General features: G+C 42.1%; 3 protein-coding genes across 11 annotated transcripts in view; 1 reads left to right on the top strand and 2 right to left on the bottom strand.

Annotated features, from left to right (window-relative positions):
* The window catches only part of mob2a (MOB kinase activator 2a), a 56,926-nt gene extending 48,591 nt beyond the window's left edge, over positions 1-8,335 (top strand). For all 5 annotated transcript variants that reach the window (XM_026176524.2, XM_026176520.2, XM_026176522.2 and 2 more), the window contains exons 2-5: positions 977-1,137; positions 2,194-2,287; positions 6,003-6,127; positions 6,500-8,335. In XM_026176524.2, the coding sequence (XP_026032309.1) occupies positions 977-1,137; positions 2,194-2,287; positions 6,003-6,127; positions 6,500-6,813 (694 nt within the window). In that variant the 3' untranslated portion in view covers positions 6,814-8,335. The remainder of the gene's footprint in view (positions 1-976; positions 1,138-2,193; positions 2,288-6,002; positions 6,128-6,499) is intronic.
* Positions 8,336-9,203: 868 nt separating this feature from the next.
* On the bottom strand, positions 9,204-11,613 carry kcnj11 (potassium inwardly rectifying channel subfamily J member 11). The gene has a single exon (XM_026176518.2). The coding sequence runs from the start codon at positions 10,691-10,693 to the stop codon at positions 9,521-9,523; it is 1,173 nt and encodes a 390-aa protein (XP_026032303.2). The 5' UTR covers positions 10,694-11,613; the 3' UTR covers positions 9,204-9,520.
* A 147-nt stretch (positions 11,614-11,760) lies between these two features.
* Positions 11,761-18,793, bottom strand: part of abcc8 (ATP-binding cassette, sub-family C (CFTR/MRP), member 8) — a 63,240-nt gene continuing 56,207 nt past the window's right edge. For all 5 annotated transcript variants that reach the window (XR_013910681.1, XM_080304895.1, XM_080304894.1 and 2 more), the window contains 7 exons: positions 18,278-18,408; positions 17,472-17,550; positions 17,108-17,216; positions 16,297-16,400; positions 14,604-14,737; positions 12,541-12,603; positions 11,761-12,053 (listed from right to left, as the gene is read on the bottom strand). Coding sequence is in view for 4 of the 5 variants with exons in the window: in XM_080304895.1 (XP_080161021.1) it covers positions 11,916-12,053; positions 12,541-12,603; positions 14,604-14,737; positions 16,297-16,400; positions 17,108-17,216; positions 17,472-17,550; positions 18,278-18,408 (758 nt within the window). In the remaining variant the exon portion in view is untranslated. The remainder of the gene's footprint in view (positions 12,054-12,540; positions 12,604-14,603; positions 14,738-16,296; positions 16,401-17,107; positions 17,217-17,471; positions 17,551-18,277; positions 18,409-18,793) is intronic.

The raw sequence follows: 18,793 nt of genomic DNA on the forward strand, positions 1-18,793 counted from the left end.
CATTGTGTTTGGAGGTTGTGGAGAAACGAGGATGAGGGGAATTTGCAATAAGTTCAAGAAGGCTGGAAATGAAGGTCAGCAGTAGCACAATAAATTTAAGGAGCAAACTGAACCTCCTTTGTCCTTCAGCAAACCAAAACAGCGTAGCACTGGCAAGTAGGAGCGAAATAAAGACGCATGTATAATCGAGAAGAATAATAGTCTTTACAGGGTGTGGAAAGGCTTGAATGGAATAGCAGATTAAGCTGGTTATTATTAGTCCTAACTTTTAAAATTGTGAAAAAGGAAGATGGGTGGACAGTTGATTGCGCAAAGTCTGCTGCTTGTTAAGATTTTCAACCTTTAACCCAGGAAGGCAGTGCCTTCACTGAGCAGGAGCTGAGGGAAGAAAGGGCTCAGCCCTGGGAACTCTGGCAGAGTGCAATATCACATTGCAGCACTAAAACTAACAGTGGAAGTACAAGGAGCTGGAGATGGCTGCCTTTATAGAAGCTATTCTACAAACATTCGGTATTGAGCCAGAGTTGGAGGATAGTAACAAAGGGCTCTTTTGTTTGGTCTCTTTAGGCTGCTGTTAATCAAACGATGGAAGAGTCACAGAACGTTTGTGTTTCGTAACTGATATTTTTGCAATCTGTTATGGATTGGATGCATACCAGTTATTTTATGCTGACTTCCCTGTTTATCAGTGGAATTTTACTGAAGTACTAACTTGGGCTGTTTTGTTTCTATATTTACTGTTGGCTTATCATTTGACCAGCTCATCTTGAAAGGCTGGTTGTAGAATATATGTGGGGGGTTTTCAGCAGCCTGAGCAACTTTCATTCTTTACAGACTCAAACTAAACTGTAGTTTTACAGCTGGCATAAATCTCAGGCACTAGTAAATTTCTTCTCCCGCTTCACTTTATCTTGTATTTGCCTTATCGGCACCCTTATCATTTTATTAATCTGCCCTGTTGTCTTCTATATTCCAGGAAGTCCAAAACGAAGCCAAATGGAAAGAAGCCACCAGCAGAAGAGAAGAAACAGTACTTGGAACCAGAGTTCACGAAAGTCCGCGTGGTGGACTTCGACCTTAAGGAGTTGGTGGTGCTGCCCAGAGAGATAGATCTCAACGAATGGCTAGCCAGCAACAGTGAGTGCCTTTGACTGTGGTAGTCGTGACAAATTTGAACAATAGAGTTGGACACTTGTAGATGCTCGGCATTTAAAAGACATTTAGTGAGGTCCGCACTCATTGATCGAGCTTGGTGTTTGCACCCACTTGTAATGTTTTCTCGGGGGCTTGGAATTGCTTTCCACATCTATATGCGCTTGTCACTCACCTGGATATAACAAGTAGGACAAGGGAGCTAAGCCTTTAACATGATCCAGGCCTGGCACAGTTTAGAGACTGTTCCCGGTGCAACACTACACGCCACCATTTACAGCCACTCTCAGTGCAGCGTGTCAGCCTTTACCAGAATGTATATTTGCCATTATGAGCAAATTCAGGCTTCTATGTTGCGCAGGGGGAAAATGTGTGGGAACTAGTGGGATGGTAGTTTAATCCTAATAGGAATAGCAAGGGATCTACTTCTTTCCTTTGTAAAAATCGGTTGACATTTTGCCTTATTTAGCGTATTTATGTCTCCTGTTGTTGGAGATGATTACATTGGGAGTCCCTCTAGTAGTTCAAAGCTTTAAAAAAACACAGTCACAGAAGACGTATTACTTAAGGAGTCTCACACTACAAGTAAGATGGACGGGTTTTCCTACAACTAACATGCCTTGCAAGCATGTTGACAGTTGAATAGTTTACTTGAGCCCCTATAGACCCCAGCTTTGCTTTGTTACACTGTTGTGCAAGCGTATAAGGCTGTGCAGGAGTTCTACCTTGCAGCAAAAATACCTGTCTGTTTTAGGTGAATGCTTGTCAAAGCCTCCCTCCCATTCTTTGTGTGAATCAGAAACAAAAACATCTTTTGAAGGATGTGATAATTGGAATTAGTGTGTGCGCATGTGACTCTGACTTCCCACTAAGCATTGCGTATACAATTTTAGGTGTGTCCTCACGAGCCAAAGAAGAACGTGACAATAACATATCTTCTTACGGTCATTCACCCACTGGCATGCCTGTGCATTAGTGTTGTTATAATTCCTGTGTTGTGGATGACCAACAGTCTTGTGCTCTCTCATCTCTTTCCCACAGCAACAACATTCTTCAATCTTATCAACCTTCAGTACAGCACTATCTCAGAGTTCTGCACTGGGGAGATCTGTCAAGCCATGACGGCCTGCAACACGTAAGTTATCGCCCACACTTCTGGTTTATTCATCACTCACCTGGAGAGCCCTTATTGGTTTATTCATCAGAAATCTGGTGTCCTATTGGATAATTCATTAAGCAACGTTTCTCTGGTCAGCAAGGGCGAACTCACAACCCCGAGGAGGTGCTCGGTCTTCTAACTACCCACACAGTATAGAAATGTGCGTATTTTAAAGCTTTCAAGGAGATCTGTTCAGCTCATCTGAAGCTTCGTATTATTTTGTGAATTTATTAGCATGATTGGCAGTTCAAAAATGATCCTTATTTTACACTAGTCCTTCATCCAGGTTCTCAGGTCTGGGAAGGGGGCCTTTAAGGCCACTCACCTATTAAGTCAACTTTTTTCTGATTGGCTGCCCCTCACAAACAGAAGGTTAGGGCTGCTGTGCTTTGATGTGCTTAGATGTTGCACCCAAGGCATGGCCTTTTTAAGCACTAGTTTTCCTCTTTTCATTATTATCACTGGCTTGCACAGACAAAAACCTGATGTAGTCTGGCAAATGTAGAGTCCACATGCTAATAAGTGTAGCCTGGGCCAGGTTCAACTTCAATGCCTTGCAGTCCAGCCTGTGATTTTTGCTGCTGTCTGAACCCTGCTAATATCATTACACTCACATCACACACACATTTCCTTGATTCTCTGATCAAAGTGTCACCAGGATGTCTGCCTTTAATCTCTTGCCATTTGTTAGCAATCGGTTCCAGTCCAGGGGCTGAAATGTGTATCGCTCTGAAGTCACCACACAGGATATTTTTTGAAACTTGTCACGTTTTTAGACCCATACCTTTTGTACTAAACTAGTTTATCACTACTATGTGCAGTAAATTAGGCATATTTTACATTAGTTTGTTTAGGATAATCCTGACAGAGGTGTATCCATCTCATGTTAACACAAGGGGATTATGACTAACTCTTAAGTATTTATTGAACTTGCTTCCCCTGTTGAGGTTTGGTGCAGTCTTTTTATGAGGCCTTGACTCTTAAAAAGAGGCCTTCTTTTCCCCTGTGTCTGCTGAAGGCTCGAAAAACTAGATTAGCCACACTTTGAAAAACCGCAAAAATCACTAAACACCTCTTAACACATTGTAAGTAATGCAATCACTCAAGCCGAATTCTGAGACATCGACAAACAACCTGGTGTTTGACAGTAATCACGAGTTCAGCTGTCAGACAATGAAGTTTTCCACTGTTGTCACCTTGAGCTACTGCTTCTAACCCACACCCTGACAAATAAGACAAACATGCTTCACCTGCGGTATTTGAACGGAGGCGGCGTTGGAGCAGATTAACAGGTTTTTGTTTGTGAGTTAATGTCTTGAATATTAAAGACGCAGAGTTGGAGTGAAAATGAAAATAGTCTGAACTCCAAATGTAAGCCCAGCATTTAGGATTGTACCTTTCTCCGCTGCCTGGTACCCAGCACCCCGCCTTTTCCTGCCTATGCAGGACCTGGCACGCGCCGCCCTCTGTGGTTAAAACTGACTGAGGCCCAGTCACAGCAGCAGCGTCAGTGCCCCTGCCCAAGGGCAGAGCTGAGCACTATTTTTGGAAGAAAATGTTTCCATGAGCTCTGAAGGCACCAGAACCATTTGGTAACTATTTAGACCCATTTTGTGTAGGTGGGTGGATAGAAGTGCTCACTGTGTTCACTATACATTGAGTTCTTATAGATGTTTCCAGTTTAGATTCTGTTTCTGAAAATACACCCACTTCTTCAGCATTGTTATAAAAACGTACGTCATTAGGAAAGAATAAAAAAAAACATCCAGTCACTTAGCTCGAAGCTAAACATTCACTGCACAGTCAGTTTTTGTGTAAGTCAGTATTTAAAAGCAAAATAAAGTGAGGAAGGAAATTAAGAAATACAATTGAATCAAAATCTGCAGTAGACAGAAAGTTGAAAAAGGCATAAAGCCATGTTTTATAAAGTATCCTCAATTAGATTTACTTAATTTAATCTTGTTTTGTGATCAGATTTCTTCTTACATCTCTACAGGCGCTCGTTGTACACACTCGAACAATTTTAACGATTTGATTTTTTTATTTTTTTTTTATAACTTCTTTTTCTTCTTAACTATAAACCGAGGACACTATAAAAGAGACAAACTAAAGGTTAAGCAAAAGCATATTAAATTTGAAAAGCTGTCTGTGCCCCGTTCATGAAGTCTGACTAAGTCACTGTGTTATCTTTACCATGTCTGCTTGTCTCTGTGTATTTAGCAGCACAGGTATATTTGTAGTTTAGCCCGTCTCCCACATGCACACAGTATTAGACTGTCTGTCTGTTAGTGTATTGTAAGTGTCATGTCCTGCTGTTGTGGTCAGTAGTTGCCTCCTGGAGGATCAGCTATGTGGACACTTTACATTCCTCAGGTTTTGTTATGTCTGCCCTGCTGCCTCCCACAGCCGCACTGCAGACCGCTACACCTGCACTCACATTTTATCTGCTTATTCACTGGCCTCTCCAACTCAGAGATCATCTCTCGTCCCTGTGGTTATTTTGCCATTTCTGTCTCAACATCTCGTCTCCTGACAGCCCTCGAAAAGCCTCCCGTGGCTCATTCATCTATCTCTAAGGTGCCTGCTGACCTCCCGTTTGACCTTTTGTTAACCATGTTTCCAAGCCAGCCGCTTACAATTCAGTTATCTGGGTCAGCCCCCACGGAAATGTTTGCCCAGCAGCAGGACTGACGGGGGATCAGTGTCAGCAAGAGGCAATGTGGCCTGATCAGGAAATTAAAACTCAGAGTCACAGGATCCGCTGTAGCCAAAAAATGTAAACATAATATCTGGGTTGTGCATAAGATTGACGTATCACTTTCAGTCATACAGTGATACTCTGATTAGAGGGCTGGGTTTTTCCTCGATGAGGAAACAAAGCAGGTGATTTTTCATGAGCTAATTGTCACTTGTGTTATTTTATCTTCCTGCTTGCTCGTTTCTGTTCTACCGCATTCAATTCAAAATCCTGCTGCTTACCTTCCGAATTATTAACAATATAGCGCCAAGCTACCTCATTGAGCTACTTAGATCATACACCCCTACTAGAGCATTAAGATCATCTTCCCAGTCACTCTTGGTACTGCCGAGATCTCGGCTGAAGACTAGAGGTGACCGCGCGTTTGCCTTGGCTGCACCCGATTTATGGAATAACCTCCCCATCGCTATACGCGGTTAAAAACCCACTTATTTAGCCTTGCCTTTTCTACCAGTTAACGCTTGCTTGATAGTTAGCTTAACGCTTATTCTTATCTTCGGCTTATTCTTAATTACTTTTAATTCATTATTAATTTTTTCTGACTGTTTTATCCTCTACACTTAGCCTTCTTTTATGCTTTTATATGCAATTCTTTTGCCTTCGTGTGTTTTAATGCCATGCTAGCACGTTTTGGTACCTTGCCATAGCCCTCATCCTTCCCTGTTACTTCTTGCATGTTAAGCACTTTGGTACACCACTGGTTTTTAAATGTGCTATATAAATAAGGTTTGTTGTTGTTGTTCTAGCAAACACTTTTGTCTGAGCTAATTTTGCTGCTGCTACATGAGCCACACACATTCTTTCAGCAGCATTCATTATGATTATTAAAGCTCTGATCACTGCTGTGTAATCACATCCTGTTCTCCATTCATGTCTTAATGTTGTTGTAATAACAGGGATTGTGACGTTTCCTCTGTGTTACTCTCTTTCTAGAATATACTACTGGTATGACGAGAAGGGGAAGAAGACGAAGTGCACTGCTCCACAATATGTAGACTTTGTAATGAGTCTTTGTCAGAAACTGGTCACAGATGAGGAAATCTTTCCTACAAAATATGGTGAGTGCGGGCCAGAGCAGCTCTCAAGTGTTAAAGCACTTTACTTCCCCCTGCTGGTGCAGATGTGGAAGTGTAGGGTACCATAAATCAGCAGCAGTCCATTGAGTAACAGCAGGAAGAAATTGTAGATTGCAATCAAAAGGCTTTGTGAGTCTTGGGATTTTTTACTTTATTATCTAAGCAATGAATATTATCAGCACTTTTTAAATAACTCACACTAAATGCAAACCTACAGCAGTGCTGCATCTTTAGTTTTGCATTCACACCAAGTTATAATATTTTATTCAGGGACTGGCAACACGAGCCAGTTCATAATACTGCCAAAAGCTCAGTCATTTAGTTATTATTGTTTTTGTCTTTTTCTCGTTTCAGGCAAAGAGTTCCCCAACTCCTTTGAGTCCTTGGTAAAGAAGATCTGCCGGTACCTGTTCCACGTGCTGGCTCACCTCTACTGGGCGCACTTTAAAGAGACGGTAGCTCTGGAACTGCAGGGCCACTTGAACACTCTGTATGCACATTTCATCGTTTTCGTAAGGGAATTCAACCTGGTCGACCCCAAGGAGACCTGTATCATGGACGACCTGTCCGAAATCCTCTGCGCCCCTGCCCCGCTGCCAGCACTAACCCCGGCCCCCTCCGCCACAGCACCCTCCCCTTCTTCACAAAACCACGTGACGGAGAGATGAGCGGGGGGGCGGTGGTGAAACGGCAGCCGCGGGGGTGTTAGAAGATCAGATGGAGAAGGACAGACAGCCAGGCCCTGGTGCAAGCAGGACTTAAGAGACCTTCCACTACCCTTATATTTCGCTACAACTCCAACCAGCCGGAAGAAAAGGGGGGGAGGGGGGATTTTTCAAGGGGGAGGGTTGGGGTGGTGGGTAGGGGAGGAGTTTGTCACGCCAGCAGGAATTGGCGTGAGCGTTCCTCCAAGGGACAAATTCCTCCCACCTTCTCTGCAATTTAAACTAGGAACAAAAAGTATGTGTTTTATTTTTTTTGGTTTTTATTTTCTTTTATTTTTTGTTGACTTTTTATTTTTGGTTTGAGAGGGAGGTGCAGTGTGTTTGTCAGCACTTCACCTCCCTCTATCCTCTGCCTAACATACAGTACAGGAAGGGGGGCTCTGCTTTGCTTCGACCTACTATTGTACAGTGTTGTTGATGTGTGGAGAAGAGGCGTCTCTGCTGACTTGTGGGCTTGTCCTTCCCCCCTTCGACAGTGGGAGGCGGCCGACAGGCGCACGGCCACTACCCTGGCCAGTAGGGAGCCATGTTACTGCCTGACAGGGGCGATACTAGCCAATCACTGTTTTGGGTTGTTTATGTGGGGGATGATTAAAGCGCTTCCTACTCAGGACCTGAGAGAATACGTCACTGCTGCCAGAGAGACTCTACTCATTTTCATTCTCTATCCCTTGTTCACCAGACTGCTCAGACAGATGTCGATTGTGTTTAACTACAATATAGTCAAATAATCACCAGGGGAACCCCTTAACAAAAATATCCCAGAGCTTACCTTTAGAGGGCAGCAAAGATGTGGAAGATGCCACAGAAACGGGGAGACGGAGAAGAGAATATAAAGATTGTATGAGAGATATTTAATCCTATCAGAGAATCGAGACTTTGAGACAGATTGGTGCCTGCATAAGGTGAATCAGAGCTGTTTGCTGGTGTCTCACACAGCAGCAGCCCCTTAACCCACCAACACCATCTCCACCCACTCACTCCAGCAGCACAGAAGGACAAAGACATGAGGTAATGTCTGCAGGCGCAGAGAGGGGGAGAGAGGGATGGAGTGAGAGGTGAGGGCAATGGTGTGATGCTGCTCTGCTGTTTAAACCAGTAATTCCAGTGCAAAATAAAAATTATTTTATTTTTACCAGTCCCTTTAAATTTGCTTTTTATATATATATATATCAGAGGAAAAATTACTTTGGAAATGATAACAGTATCATTACACATGTATAGAAAATGCACAGTCTGCTTGGACTTTACTGTACAAAGAATCACAAGCGGGTTCTGTCAGAAATAGCCTCTGTATGGAGGAGGATTCAATTTATAATTCTCCTTTTTTATTTATTTTAACTTTTTTTGCAGGGTTCCTCAGTTCTGGCTCTTGTTTTTATGTATTTTAATTATTAACTAAGTTAAAAGCAATTTAATATTTTAAGCTCTGCGGATTATAATCTAATAAAAGAGAGAAATGCCAGCTGTCTCTGTGTCTTTTGTTTGTTTTTGTTTTTTGTGGAAATTGAAGAAGCAGCCTGATGTGAGCATTTTAATGGGAACTCCACCAACTTCACACTGGAATTTTTGTTTCCACCTCACTCCTAAGATAAAATACTACTCAGCATGTGTTGACCCTTTTGTAATGGTGATCAAAGGTTCTTTAGTATGACCAGAAGCTTGTTAGAATTAATGGAAGATGGGAGGCAGGCAAAAGATATCTTTTTTTGGAGAGTGAAGAACTCAGTTTTCTTCCGTTTGGCCTCTGTGGAGACCTCGAGGGCAGTCTGGCTGCCTGTCTGTTTAGGGAGAAAATGCCAAAACCTTTGGTTCCTTATCTGGAGAGACTTTGTGGAAGGATACATGTGAAACTTGAAAAGAGCTAACTGGAGGGAAGTCATACTTGAGTATAGCACAATCTCATCCACGATGCTTCTGTAATAAATATATTTTATACTTTACATTTCGCCTTTTTTCTGCAAGTGGAAAATGCGATCTCATAAAATGTAAATGATTCTTTTGACTGTACTGTGGGAACTGTAAGGTTAGTTTGATCCAGCCTGTAGAGTTGGGTTTGGGTATGACTGCTTCTTCAGCCCTGATCTTTGACTGTTTGTATTTTAATCTTTGTCAGAGTAGCTGGCAGCTATGTAGCCATCGACAAGAGTAATGAGAAACTGTAGTGCAGATTTTTTTTTTAGTGCTACAGCCTACTGTGCTATAACTTATGCTGTGTAAAATCAGGGGATATACTAATGAGTTCTTCCGCATGTTGAGAACGCCTTGCTTAATTGTGGGAGTGCCTCATTGTTCTAATTTCATTTCCGTCTTGTGACCCATTCACAACACCATTTCTAGCAGCGTTCTTTTATTTATTTAGGACACATGCAGTCACTTTTTTCTTTAAATAAAAGGCAAGCTGATTCACTCTTGATACAACAGTCACTTCTAATTATCAGTGCATTCTATCTCATTTTCACGCTGACCCTGAGTATAAAAGCATGTTGTGCGCACGGGCTGCATACGGCTGCAGAGAATATGCTGATTGTTGATTACAGGTAATCCCTGTCATATGTTATAAAATAAATATGATTATCTGAATCTATAACCACCAATCTTAGACTGTTAACACTCCTACAAAATGCTCGCAGACATGATTTTCACACTCTTAATCGTGAGCTTTCATGGTCTCCAGCCTGGACCTTCGAGCCACCGCGGAGCCCCGACGTCTTCTTACTGACGCCCGCAAGGTGACGCCCTCGGTCAGTTTAAACCGAGCGATGCCACCTGCCTCATCCAGTTTCTTAGCGCTGCAGCAAGGTGTTGGGACCTTCATAGTGTTGCCAAACTTGGAGTAGTCCACTGCGTACATGCCGTCCTCTTCGGACACTGTAGGCACAAAGCGCTGTCCCCACAGGATCTCCTCAGACACGTAGGACGTCCTGGCCTGGGTGGTGATACCGGTGGTCTCCACTACCCCCTCCAACACAACGATCACCTCTATGTCTTGGTGTAACAGATCAGAGGCTGAAAGCTCGTAAAGGGGGCTGTGCTTGTCAATTATGTGACAGATGATGAGGGGAGATACCAGGAAGATGCCATTGGTACCCACTGGGTTATCCATGTGTATGTCGAGTTGGTCTAGTGGCACCACCTCTCCCTCCTCCGTGGTGGTTCTCTTGACAACCTGCATTCGCACGGTGGCGCTGATGATCATGCTTTTCCTCAGATCCCCGATGCGAACCATAAAGCAGAGCTTGTTGTTTCGGATAGAGATAACAGCGTGTTTGCTGAAAATGAGCGTCTCCGCGCGCCTGTTGGCCTGAGCGGTTTTCATGAAGATGCAGCCAAGCATGATGGCGTTGATTACCAACCCGACGATGTTTTGCACGATCAGAATGATGATAGCGGAGACGCATTCCTCCGTGATCATCCGGCCCCCGAAGCCGATGGTCACTTGGACCTCTATAGAGAACAGAAACGCGGAGGAGAAGGAGTGAATATCCGTTACGCACGGGATAAAGTCGTCTCCGCTCTGGTCCAAGTCGCCGTGCGCAAACGCAACGAGCCACCAGATCATTCCAAAAAGGAGCCAGCTGCACAGAAACGACATGGTGAAAATGATGAGCGTGTGAAGCCATTTTAAATCCACGAGCGTGGTAAACACATCCTGCAAGAATCGGCCCTGTTCTCGGATGTTGGTATGCGCCACATTGCATGTGCCGTTCTTGGAGACGAACCGAGCCTTCCCCGCTTTCGCCTTGAACTTGGGCTGCAGAACATCCTCGGCCAAACGTGTAAGCAAGTAATCTTCAGGAATGAGTCCTTTCCTGGACAACATAGCGCTCCCATGCTACGTACCCACAGCCGTTTCGCTTTGAAGGTGCTGCCTGCTTGTGCTTGGATGAAAAAAAATGAATTCTCCTCTCTCCCGGTGACTTCTCTTACCAGCCGGTACTCACCGGTGCGGTGTCAGCTTTTCGGCAGCTGTCAGGTGCACGAAGGGAGAGCCTTGTAGTGCCCTGTTTTCTGGAGGTATGTGTGCTCCTCACGTTGCCTCCAGATCAGGCGCCTCGCAACCGCCAAATCCCATGAGAAGATTCTTCTAACAGCTCCGCAGCTGACGCCGTCACTCACGAAATGGAGCGACCATGCGTAGTTGTGGCACACCGCTTTGTTCCCATTGTGATCTCCATCTACCGCTGCGTTGGTATGCACTCACCGCGGCCCTGTGCGTAAAGGAAATCGAGTGAGATGTAAAATGTTCCTTCTATCGCCGCGTAATGGGCCTCTGAGCTGAGTTTTATCACATTTGGAAGAGGAGGCAGGGTCATGAGGCGCAGTTGGCTCTTTGCTGATCTCGCTACTTCGCTATAGCTTGGTAACGTGAGAAGGAGAGGCAGTCCCTCCCTCCACTACCACCATTACCACCAGAGTGGTGCCCTTCCTTTCATTTTCAATGAGAATGCAGGAGAGACCATTACGCATTAAGAACTGTTCAGCCGTGTAGCTGCTATGCCACAGGCAGCTTATTATCCGATCATATAATGGTCAGAGTTTTTGTAACTTAAACAACATTAGGCACTAGCAGGCAGTGGGCTGGTCAACCACAGAAACCAGATCTTGTCTGTTTTGTTTTTCATCTCCGAGCCCATCCCAGCTTTATAAATTTCTATTGTCAGATTGTCAGTGTTCACTCCATTAAGTGCAGCCTCAATCCCACTAGAAGCACATGAAGAATGTTTATAGCATGCTTTGTTTCTGGCAGTGTGCATTTATTTGTCTGTTTAGCTCCAGGTCATTTTAAACTTACAATCCCATGATGACTAATCAGTTTCAAACAGCAAGTTTAACAAATGCCCAAAACACACTTTTAGTCTCACTGCACAAATAACTCTGGACACACACTTTAAGGATAAGTTATGTTTTATTAACAAAGCATTAACATTCTTATGTACAAATATAATACAACATGATTAAAAAATAAAAGGAATATATTCCATGGGATCAATTGCACTTTGAATGTCTTCCTTTAATGCTTCCACACTCTTCCTCCTCTTGTGCTACTTGTCCGCTTGCACAAAGGAGGCGAAGACACTGTCCTCCTTGTCCAGCAGAGCCTGCGGTCTGTCGTACTCAAGGATGATCCCCCGCTTCATCACGATCACCAGGTCGGCATTGAGAATGGTGTGGACGCGATGCTGCGCGACAGAGCAGAAGAAAGTAATTACTGCAGTGAGCAGTCCAGCCAATGCTAGATCACTCGGACGGTTTAGAAACAAAGCTGCGATAGAAAAAGCTGTATGCGCATCTTTATATTGGCTGGTAAATTAAGTGTGTGGTTGCATCCACTGTAAATACCAGAGTTCATCAGGTTTCTGGCTGTTTGGCTTTTGTTCTTAAATATTTCATGAGAAATATTAAAAGTGAGCACCACACATTTTATCATACTTTTTTTTTAACCTCTGTTATTTCTCTATAATGTAATTGCAATAACAAAGAATAAGACCAGAAACATGCCTTGATTTCCTCTTTCAATAACTAGCACTGTATTTGTAGCTTTTCAAGGTTAAAATGCCGGCAAAGCTATTGTTTAAAGCGTCAGCAGTGCAGTGCAAAGGTCAGCAGTCCTTGTGATAATGCCAAAGCTGTATGCATTACTGTAAATGGCAAGGGGGATATACTCACTGCTATGATAACTACTGTTCGATCAGCAAAAGCAGTCATCACCACTTTCTGCAGGATGTTCTCCTGTGGAGATGGAGGCAGGGAGGTTAGTTTAAGCAAACATGCTTTTATCTTCACTGGGATTCAGAGTTTGTGTAAAAACAAAAGGTGCTTTCGATAGTTAACATCATCATTCGTGTTGTTTAAAAAAAAAAATCACATTTTCACCCTTATTGTTCAAACTAGAGATGGCACGATACCACTTTTTTATGTCCGATACCGATACCGATATCATAAATTTGGATATCTGCCGATACCGATATGAATCCGATATAGTGTTTTTTTAATCAACAAAAGTGTTTTTTAAAATATCTTGCTGCATTTTGCAAGTCTGCAAGTTCATACTCAAGTTTAAAACAACAACTACACTAAAGCTATTCTGTTATACCTGTATACAAAAAAAATATTTCATAGTTCAGCAATACTGATCAATCTAATAAACTTAGACCTACACCATCCTCCCTATTCTGGTATTTTAAAGAGTACTTAGCGTAAATATTAAGCAACCTAACTAATAGGGTTCCAACTCCCAGCAACAACAAAAATAAATAAATAAAAAATAGGGAACCACCCCTCACGCGCCACCTCATGATGCTTAATCGACGTAATCAACCTTAATTTGATGCAGTGTGAAAAAAAATGCACAGAAATCAATTATTTTTCAAGAAATATTAAATAGATTCAACATCTTTCTTCAACAAAATTGCAGACTGCACAGATGGTACCTTCCCAAAGTAAAAAGTACTATAGTTTACTAGGGTATATATTAGACTTAATAGTCACTATATACAGTAATTGACTTCTATTCATTTTACATCAAATTAAAACTTTGGGTGTCAGATAATTATTTATTAAAAGCTCGACATTTTAAATGAGAATAAGAAAGAAAATAAATAAATTCTAACAACAGCTTATCAAGCTTAAACGTTCTGCTGTTGTTCAGCCGCTGGTTTCCTCTTTCTGGTGCAAAGTGGGCCAAAAACAAACAAGAGAGACGGACTCGCGACAAAAAAGCCGATCAGCTGATCATTAAGCAGTTTCACGATTGAAGTAGCAGCCGGAGAGCGAGAGGCAGTCGCTTGTTAAGCTTAACGTGGGAATGCTTTACAAACATTCAGAGATGGACTTACACACTTGCTTTACTTCTCTCGGGGATAACTTTGTCGGAGATGAAATGCCAGGTTGCTAGCGAAGCTCCACATGCTATCCAGACCTTTCGTGATATTTAATGGATCGGATTACATTTTTTATTTTTCTCCGATATCCGATCCAGTAATTTAGGTCAGTATCGGACCGATACCGATACGTAATATCGGATCGGTCCATCTCTAGTTCAAACCATCATCTCTTGTTCATTGTCTCGTCCCTTCTTACAGGCTCAATCGTGTTTCCTTGAGGGCAGTGCTGCTGCCTTATTGTAAGCTGGAACAGGCGCTCTTTGTGGCCAATCGTATAAAAGAGAGGCTTTTAAGTACGGAGCAACCATTTCCTGAAATTCCCCTCAGGCTCTCGGTGTGCTCAGTATTTTCCTTCTATTTCAGATTTTCTCTTGGCACTTCATGCATGTTTTCTCCTACACTTTTTCTCCTTGCATGCAAAAAGCATCAGTTAAAGGTTTACTCATGTACACTACATGTTACACATGTAGTGTAAAGCGCTTTGGGGTCCTTAGGGACTAAGTAAAGCGCTATACAAATACAGGTCATTTACCATTTACTCCCAAAACTGCTGAGATTTTTTTTTCTCATTCTGTACCTCTTGTAATATTACTCTACAAAAGAACAAAGTGTTAATCTTTTACCTTTGCACATCTATTCACAAATCATTCAGTCTGTCAGCTTTTCCTTCATTTTCTTTGTTGCCATGCCCACAGATGAAAATTACCGCGTGCACTTTGTGTCACCCCTGCTCTTCTCGTGTCCTTCACCTCCCCTTTCTCTGATTTTCTCATTTCTTTTCTCTCTCTTCACACCTGCTCTCCACTCTCTGCCTTAAAGATGCTCTTTGTTTAATTACACACTCACCGTTGCCATGTCTATGGATGCTGTGGCTTCGTCCATGATAAGGATACTGCTTTTCCTGACGAAGGCTCTGGCCAGACAGAACAGCTGTCTCTGACCCTGACTGAAGTTTTCTCCTCCTTCTGTCACTATGGCATCTGAAAACACAAACATACACTTCAATATGTTTCAATCATTTCCAGAATTTAGAAGCAATTTTTATTGTTGTTTTTTGCGACACATGACACTACAGAGGAACTACATAGTTCAGTTATTTTCTTAAGTAAGAGTGTAAAGAGTAAGAGGGTAAAGTTAATTAGCCATTAGGTTTTGGATTGCAGATCAATAGGATATTGATTTCCCATTTTCTCCTCAGTGTTATAAATGATGAAGGTTAAGTCATAAAAATGCTTGAAGAACCAAAGAGCTCTCTAGTGATTTAACCTAACACAGAATAAAAAAAATCTACCATTAGGTAAATAATTAATGACTTAATTCGCTGAATGTTGAGATTTTCTTTTTGTTTGTAACGTCATGTAAGTTTGACGTTTATATACAGAAAGAAGAAACAACGAGAGGATCCGGCGCTCGGTTTATTCAACAGTAGGATGCGTGTCACTCTTCAAACAGAGGCTTCCAACAGGAATCAAACTAGTTACAAGGTGAATGTAAAGGGTTAGAAATAATGGGAGGGGTGAGCTGCATTATACAGTGAAGTCACACTGAGAGGCATTGTTTGGTGTTTTGCATTAAATATGATTAATAAGGTTATTTTTTAATTCCTCAAACTACAGTTGCCATTATGAACATATAAAGGCAGTAACAAGGACTCAGGTTGGTTCACCACACAGCATAAATCTATAGCACACTGTATTGTTGCTTAAACCAAATCAAAGGACGAACTTAATTAGCCATCAGCTCCAGCCTCAGGGATCAATATCTTACTGAACATCTGGTTCCAGCAGACATAAACTAAAGCTGCAAGCAGCTTAGCTTGAACCTGTCACATCCTGACACACACACACACACACACACACACACACACACACACACACACACACACACACACACACACACACACACACACACACACACACACACACACATTCGTCAGTGTCACACAAGACTAAAATTGATAATGTGAGATGAGCAGCAGGCTTATTTCACAAGAGAAGAGTTTCTTTTGTTGTTGTTGTGATGAATTCCAGAGGACGGCAGAGACGTAAGGAATCGAGTGATAAACTGGAAGTGCTCACGCGCCAGTGTTAATGTCCACACAAAGACGGCCCCGTGCAACATCATCGCTTCAAGCATTCATCATTTATGCACGTTGGATTTTCTGACTTGACTTTCAGATAATATTTGATCTGGCCGCGAGTCGTCCTGCTGGCGGCAACTGTCTAGTGTCCTGTGTCAAAACCACGAGCAGAAGACTGTGCAGGACGGAGCAGCAGCACATAAAACAGCCACTGCAGCGAGTTAAAAATGAATGCTCATGTCATCTGATACAGCGGCTCGATCTTTGTATGGGGACACTCGAGCAGCTGGTAGATGTGACGCTGACAGAGTGCATGTAACTTCTGAGAAAGAATTAATTTTTCTGTTTAATGTTCAGATCCGGGTGAGCACACTTTACTTTCTGTGTGTCTTTTAAAATAAACAGTTTGCAAATGCGATATAGTTGACACACACATATGAACAAACACAGATGTCTCACCCAAGCCTCCTGGAAGTGATTTAACAACAAGTTTCAGCTGAGCTATCTCCAGCGCTTCCCACAGCATCTCATCGGTTGCTTTCATCTCTGGGTCCAGGTTGAACCTACAAACCCGCAAAAACAAGCTACATTTAGTGCTGCAACTTTCAGTTACTTCATGATTAAGGCATTTTTTTTGAATGACAAATATTTGGATGATCTGTAAAATGTCATAAAACAGTGAGAAATATCCTTCCTAATATCCCAAGTCACCAATAATCCATGTTTGTATTTCACAAGACATAATAAATATTATATTTTGAGGGTCTGAAATCAGTATTTTTGCTTTAAAAAAGTCATTTTTATTCGTGGTCTGTACATTTAAGCTTTAATATAATCCTCACCTCCGAGCTGTCACTGGGGCCATTTTCATTATGATCTATGTGAAGCAGCGTCTCTGATGACTGTGTAATGAATATTCCAGTAAATGGACTAAAGCGTATGAGCTGGTCAACTCGAGCGACACACCCTTCTGTCGTCACTAAACTGAGTCCATACATGTAAAGGGACAAACACTGAAATATACTTTTACATCACTGGATAAAACTACAGTCTGAGACCATCGTGCAGCTTGTTTTTTCTCTGGGATGACATTGCTTTTACGGTCAGTGCTGCTGGAGTCTAAAAATAAACCTCTTCACTGCAGTTTTCAGAGGACACTGCTCTTATCCACAGCTCACCTCCTGTTTTGAAGACTCTCTACTCCCCCGTTTACTATAATGCAGAATCACTGATTCACTAGTCTTCTTTTTGACAGAGAAGTGTACTGTACCGGATGGTGCCACTGAACAGGATAGGGTCTTGGAGGATGATGGACAGCCGAGATCTGAGAGTCTGCAGAGGCAGCTTGGAGATGTCGATGTTATCAATCACAATCCTTCCTGTGTGACAGAAGTTTACAAAAACACCCCGATTTCACCAATTAAGACACTTTTCCTCTTTTTTTCTACTATTTCAATTATTATTTTATCCCCTGTGGAGACACGAATCCCATTTGGATTATGTCAGGAAGGGCATCTGGTGTAAAAATCAAACGTGCAGATCTACGTGTGAATAAGCAAACAGCCAAAAGTAGATGTATATTTTATCCTGTTAACTTCTTTTTGTGCTGGTGTGAAGCCGAAGTGATATTTTACCCTCAAACATGTCCACCATGCGGAAGAAGGCCAAGGAGAAAGAGGATTTACCGCTGCCGGTCCTGCCACAGATCCCCACCTGGGAAAAAAAGCAAAAACAGTCATCATAATTATCACCATTAATCTATCCATCCATTCTCTTAGCAGCTTACTGGTGTGGGAGGCATGTGGCTAGAGTCTATCTTAGCTGTTAAGGCAGGATAAAGCAAGAGCAGGCTACTCCCTGAACATGTCAAAGTCCATTAAAAGGCTCACCAGTGCTCAGTAAACTAAAATGTGTATTTTCTGTATTATCTCTTTTCACAAGTAGAAGACTTAAATTGGTAAAATAAAAATAAAAATCACAAAAAATAAAGTATTGAGTGAATACATTAATATTTCCTTAAATGCATCCAAAGTGGCATTAAAAATAAATGCAGACATTATTTCATTTATATTTAAATGTGATTTATTTATTTGACCTTGTATCATTTCTCCTGTTAATTAGCTGTCCGGTTTATTTAAATCTTAGTATGTATTTCTGCTGTGAGTCTGACGCTGATCAAAAACAGTCCATAACACAGTTTGAATGACAGCTTCCTCATCTGACGGGGCACACGTGCAAACACCAACAGTAAAATAATAACATAAAAAACAGAAATACAAAAAGTTTGAGGGAAAATAACACCAGATTAAGTGGAAATATGCAAAAATTGCGTCATTTAGCTGTTATGCAACTATATGACCTATATTTGTTTTTTCTCCAAATAGTTTTCATTTAATCTGTTATGCTCCTCCACATTCAAACACAGGTTTCTGTCCTGTACCTTCTGACCAGGGCTGATATGTGCGTTGACATTTTTGAGCACAGGCTTCAGCGTGGCGTCATAACGAACGCTCAGATTCTGTATCTTGATCTCTCCCTGTCGGGGCCAGCCGTCAGGAACCTGAGACACAGCTGAGACACACAAGAAAAACATCACGACTTTCAATTTGATCTTTTTTCCATCCGAGAAGCAAAAAACTTGAGTGAATCCACCTTACCAGCATATATTCTCCTTCAATTTGTGACCAAAATGTAAAACTTTCCCACATTTTATGGATAAGAAACAGACGCACTGCATACTGCACACGCACACACTTTTACATGGCGCATGCATGATCGATTATTAGGGGATATAAAACGACATTAGCAGAGTTTTCAAAAAGTGCGAGAGGGATAAAGATCCATTTCTCGTGAGCATTATGACAGCCTTCTTGAACTAACAGTGATGAACGTAGAGTTAATTTCAGGCTTCTTCACTCAAGAAGAAATCACAAACACTTTTCAGGTGGTAAGACGT

The sequence above is a fragment of the Astatotilapia calliptera genome, chromosome 7 (genome assembly GCF_964374335.1).
Source record: "Astatotilapia calliptera chromosome 7, fAstCal68.1, whole genome shotgun sequence".
Lineage (NCBI taxonomy): Eukaryota > Metazoa > Chordata > Actinopteri > Cichliformes > Cichlidae > Astatotilapia > Astatotilapia calliptera.